Source organism: Lathyrus oleraceus, chromosome 1 (genome assembly GCF_024323335.1).
Source record: "Lathyrus oleraceus cultivar Zhongwan6 chromosome 1, CAAS_Psat_ZW6_1.0, whole genome shotgun sequence".
NCBI lineage: Eukaryota > Viridiplantae > Streptophyta > Magnoliopsida > Fabales > Fabaceae > Lathyrus > Lathyrus oleraceus.
The window spans coordinates 229,564,078-229,568,885 of record NC_066579.1 but is presented as its reverse complement, the minus strand read 5'-3'; the positions used below and the strand labels follow the sequence as shown (position 1 = coordinate 229,568,885).

The 4,808-nt window shown below is 39.4% G+C and overlaps 1 protein-coding gene across 1 annotated transcript; it reads left to right on the top strand.

The window, feature by feature from the left end:
• Nucleotides 1-475: 475 nt before the first annotated feature.
• Nucleotides 476-1,012, top strand: LOC127101103 (uncharacterized). Its single transcript, XM_051038434.1, has one exon. It carries the CDS (start codon nt 476-478, stop codon nt 1,010-1,012), a length of 537 nt encoding a protein of 178 aa, XP_050894391.1.
• Nucleotides 1,013-4,808: the final 3,796 nt, after the last annotated feature.

Below are 4,808 nucleotides of genomic sequence, written 5' to 3'. Positions count from 1 at the left end.
GGATATTTGATGCTTGAAAAGTCTTGTTGTGCACTAGTTTGGGCCTCCAAACGCTTAAGACAATACATGCTCACTCATACAACACTATTAATATCCAAGATGGATCTTATCATATATATCTTCGAGATGCCTGCTCTAACTGGTACAGTAGCCCATTGGCAAATAGCTTTGACTGAGTACGGCATCCAACATGTCACTCAAAAGGCCATCAAAGGGAGTGTATTGTCAGACTATCTTGCACATCAGCCCTTGGAAGACTATCTTTCGTTTCGAATTCCCCGACAAGGACATCATGCTCATCTAAGACTACAACATCCCTGAACCCGAGGAAGGACCCGAGCCTGGATCCCGATGGACCTTGGTATTTGATGGAGCTTATAACGCTCATGGCAATGGCATTGGGGCATTCATCACCTCCCTAACTAGTTTCCACCTCCCCTTCATCGTAAGATTGTGTTTTGAATGTACAAACAATATGGCGGACTACATGGCCTGTATCTTCGGCGTTGAAGTTGTATTTGATCTTAGGATCAAAATTGTTGAAGTAAACGGAGATTCAGCCTTGGTTGTTAGCCAAGTCAAAGGAGATTGGGACACAAGAGATCACAAGCTCATCCCTCTCAAGGAGCATGTCCTGAAACTGATCCCTTACTTTGACAAGTTTACATTCCACCACATTCCTAGAGAGGAGAATAAGATAGTCGATTCATTGTCAACTTTGTCATCCATGTTTAAGGTCAAATGGAAGAATGAAGCACCCTCATTTCACCTCGACTACTTGGACGAGCCTGCTTACTGTTTGGCGGTCGAAGATAAAGCATACGGTTATCCTTGGTTCTATGACATCATGAGATTCTTAGAGAGCCAAAAATACCTTAAGGAAGCATCCATCACCGATAAGAAGTATCTTCAAAAATTGTCTTGCAAGTTCTTCTTAAGTGAAGGGGTACTATACAAGAGAAATTATGATTCGGTTTTGCTACTATGTATGAACAAGCAAGAAGCAAACTAGATTATAATGGAAATCCATGAAGCATCTTTTGGGATGCATTCTAGTGGACACACCATGGTGAAAAGATCTTGGAGGTTGGTTACTTTTGGATGACTATGGAGGTTGATTGTCACCGCGACGTCTAAACATGTCATAAATGCCAGATCTACATCGACAAGATCCATGTGCCACCAATGCCACTCAATGTCCTAACATCACCTTGGCCTTTTTCCATGTGGGGCATTGACGTAATCGGACACATAGATCCAACTTCCTCGAAAGGACACCGCTTCATCCTTGTAGCCATTGACTCTTTCACTAAATGGGTGAAAGCGGTCTCATACGCCAATGTTACAAGACAAGTGGTGGCTTGGTTCATAAGGAAAGAAATCATTTGTTGTTATGGGGTTCCAAACAAGATCATTACTGATAATGGATCTAACCTCAATAACAAGATGATGAAAGATAAGTGTCGAAGCTTCAAAATCAGACACCACAACTCATCGCCCTATAGGCCCAAGATGAATGGTGTTGTCGAGGCAGCTAACAAAAATATCAAGAAGATCGTGCAAAAGATGGTGGAAACCTACAAAGATTGGCACGAAATGCTCTCGTTCACATTACATGGCAATCGTGCCTCAGTGCGTACTTCCACTAGGGAAACTCCCTTCTCTCTCGTGTATGGCATGGATGCAGTCTCGCTTATTGAAGTAGAGATTACTTCCTTAAGGATTTTGATCGATGTCAAGCTTGGTGAAGCTGAGTGGGTGCAAGTCCGATTTGACTAGCTGAACCTCATTGATGAGAAGTGCTTGGAAGCCATCTACCATAGCCAACTTTACCAAAAGCACATAAGGAGGGCACATGACAAGAAATTCTTTCCCTGCAGCCTCAACGCTGGAGACCTTGTATTCAAGAAGATTCTGCCCATTAACACCGACTCAAGGTTCAAATGGACGCCAAACTACGAAGGCCCATACGTTGTAAGAAAGGTCTTCTCTAGAGGAGCCTTAATCCTTGCAACTATGGATGGTGAAGATCTTCCATCCCCCGTAAACGCGGATGCAATCAAAAAATACTACACCTAAAAAAAAGAGAAAACTTGATAAGTTGAAAACCCCAAAGGGAAACTTATGCAAAAATGGGTATCCCGATAGACTAAAAACCCGAAAGGACGGTCTAGGAAAAAATTAGGGATACATAAAAAACGAGAGGCTGCATCACGCAAAGAATCATTCTTCACTCCTCAGTGATTCAATCCATGTGGCTTCCCTAGCAAGTCAATATAGTCACTCTCTTCCTGAAAGAAAGATCAAAGGACGACCAAAGACATAAAAAATATAACAGAGTTGGAATTTGGTGGAAAGTCGAGATATTTCATTGCCATTATAGTTTATCAATTGCTTTTTGCAATCACCACTTTTAGGAATTGCCTCCTGTGTACGAAATCACCCATTTTTGGGACAATTTTATCAATAAAATCAGTTCCATATATTATACTCAATATTTTCACTTTTTTCTGCTTTGTTTGTGAAATATGACTTTTTCTCAAAATGATATCACGTCAGAAATTTCTTGATAAAAGCAACCTTTATCAAACAAAAACTTTAAGGGAAACAATATCAAATTACTTCTCTTTCATAAGTATCTAAGGTAACCAAAAACATGTTTGGTATCCCCGCCCAAAAAAGCCATACAGTCCCGTGGACTTGGTCAATCAAATTCTTCCCCGACTGAAATCCTTAGCTATTGCGCCTAGTTCTTTCTTGGATATCAGAATTTCCAATTTTCCGGTATCGTGAAGTCAACACATTTCCCTACAAAGCTCAATCATACTTGGTACAACTTGCAAACCTTGCATTTGCATAATTCCTCTACAGCAGCCCGAACATGCATCGACATCTTGCATACGTGACATCACATCATAAGTATCTTTTGAAAACTTACTCATTTTGATTCATCAAAATTTGTAATTTCCCAACCGTTGTTAGGGATTTTCCCCAGTAGAGTCAACATTCATAGAATGGACTTAAATAACAACATCAAGAAACAAATTTTGGTACCTAAGAGACCTCATGATGCATATGATATGAATGTTAAAATAATCTTTGTGGGGAGTATATTGCCATAAAGGAAAAGAATCCAGAGAGACTGAAAATCCATAGGAGCATAATGCATTCCATAAGGAAAGCTCACTGAGGAGACGAACACTCTGGAGGATAAAAAGCTACGCGTAGGCCAGGCTACGACTTGAAAACTGCTGGCGACACGAGGGGATGTTCCATGAAGATAAATCAATTAAAAGAATCGATTGGGGAAAAAAGAAAATATGCATGTATTGGGATAATACCAATACAACAAGAAACATCTGATGGGAAATTGCGTAAATCAGGACAAGACTGAAACACAAAAGGGAAATCGATTTCTCAAAGAAAATACGAAATCAAACTCAACTGGGGAAGAAAAAATTCAATGCATGAGTAAAAGAGATACATTATCTACTATCGGTTACTGGGTAAGAAGATAATACACTCAGACAGAGGGACATCCGTTACCGGTTAGGGTAAACATATCAAGGATGAGTCGCTGAGAAAAATGAGGCACATTCATTACCGGTTATTGGGTAAGAATAACCTACTGGAGAAAATAAACCAAATAGGATTTACAACTACCTGCTAATGGGCAGAATACCAAAGAGAGAGTATCCGTCACCGGTTAAGATAAACATATCAAGGATAAACTCAAAGGGAAGAATATCCGTTACGGGTTAGGATGAACATATCAAGGATAGACTGCCGGGGGAAAAATAGGAGTTACAACTACCTGTTACTGGATAGAATACTAAAGCAAGAGAAAATATGTCACTGGTTAAAGTGAACATATCAAGGATAGACTCAGAGGGGAGAATATGATTTATATCTACCATTACAGACCAGAATACCACAAGAAGTAATTACAACTACCTTTTTAATGAGTAGAATACCGAAGAAAGAGAAAATATGTCACTGGTTAAAGTGAACATATCAAGGATAAACTCTTTTGGGGAAAGAAGGAATTACAACTACCAGTTACTAGGTAGAATACCAGGCAGGAAGCATATCCGTCATCGATTAAGATGAACATATCAAGGATAAATTTGCTGGGGAAACGAAAAGAAATGAATCCGCTGGAGAAAAACAAAGAAGTAAATTACCTTTTACCGGTTACTAGTGTAAGACCCTAATTTTGACCCTAAGATCCCTCATGCTATCTCATCATTTGTATTGGCTTTGGGATCAAACCTTGGCATCCTCCTTACCCCTATTTAATTGGGTTTGCATTAGGAGAGGTCACCAAGAACTTTTGATTGTATCATAATTTGTTTTTATTTTTTTACTAACCAAAATGTCAAAAATATGACTAGTGTAGCTTTATTTTTTTTGTAGGTAGAGTGTGTGTCCATCTGTGCCTCACCAAGTTCACAATTAGGGTTTGAGACCCTCATGGAAAGAGATCAATCCAGGAAAGGTTCACATTGGTTCTAAGAATCATATATGGATCCCCATGTTCCTTATTTGTCAACTTGATCAAGAATCCATCAAGAGTTTAAAGCTTGTTTGTCTTCGAAGCCCTAATTCATTTGGGTATCGTGTGTGACTTCCTCAACAAGTTTCCTCACTAATTGATCAAATATTTCAAGGGATAATTCATTATACATTGTCTCAATCATATATGATCCTACATGATCCCTAAAGATTAAGAGAACTTCATGTTTGTAAGTTGGTTCAAAGAAGCTGACCAGAGAAGGTCAACTGGTCAAAACTAGGCTTCCCTAGAC

What these genes read in the sequence shown, in the direction of transcription:
- LOC127101103 (XM_051038434.1), top strand. Translation starts at nt 476, where the DNA reads ATGGCGGACTACATGGCCTGTATCTTCGGCGTTGAAGTTGTATTTGAT.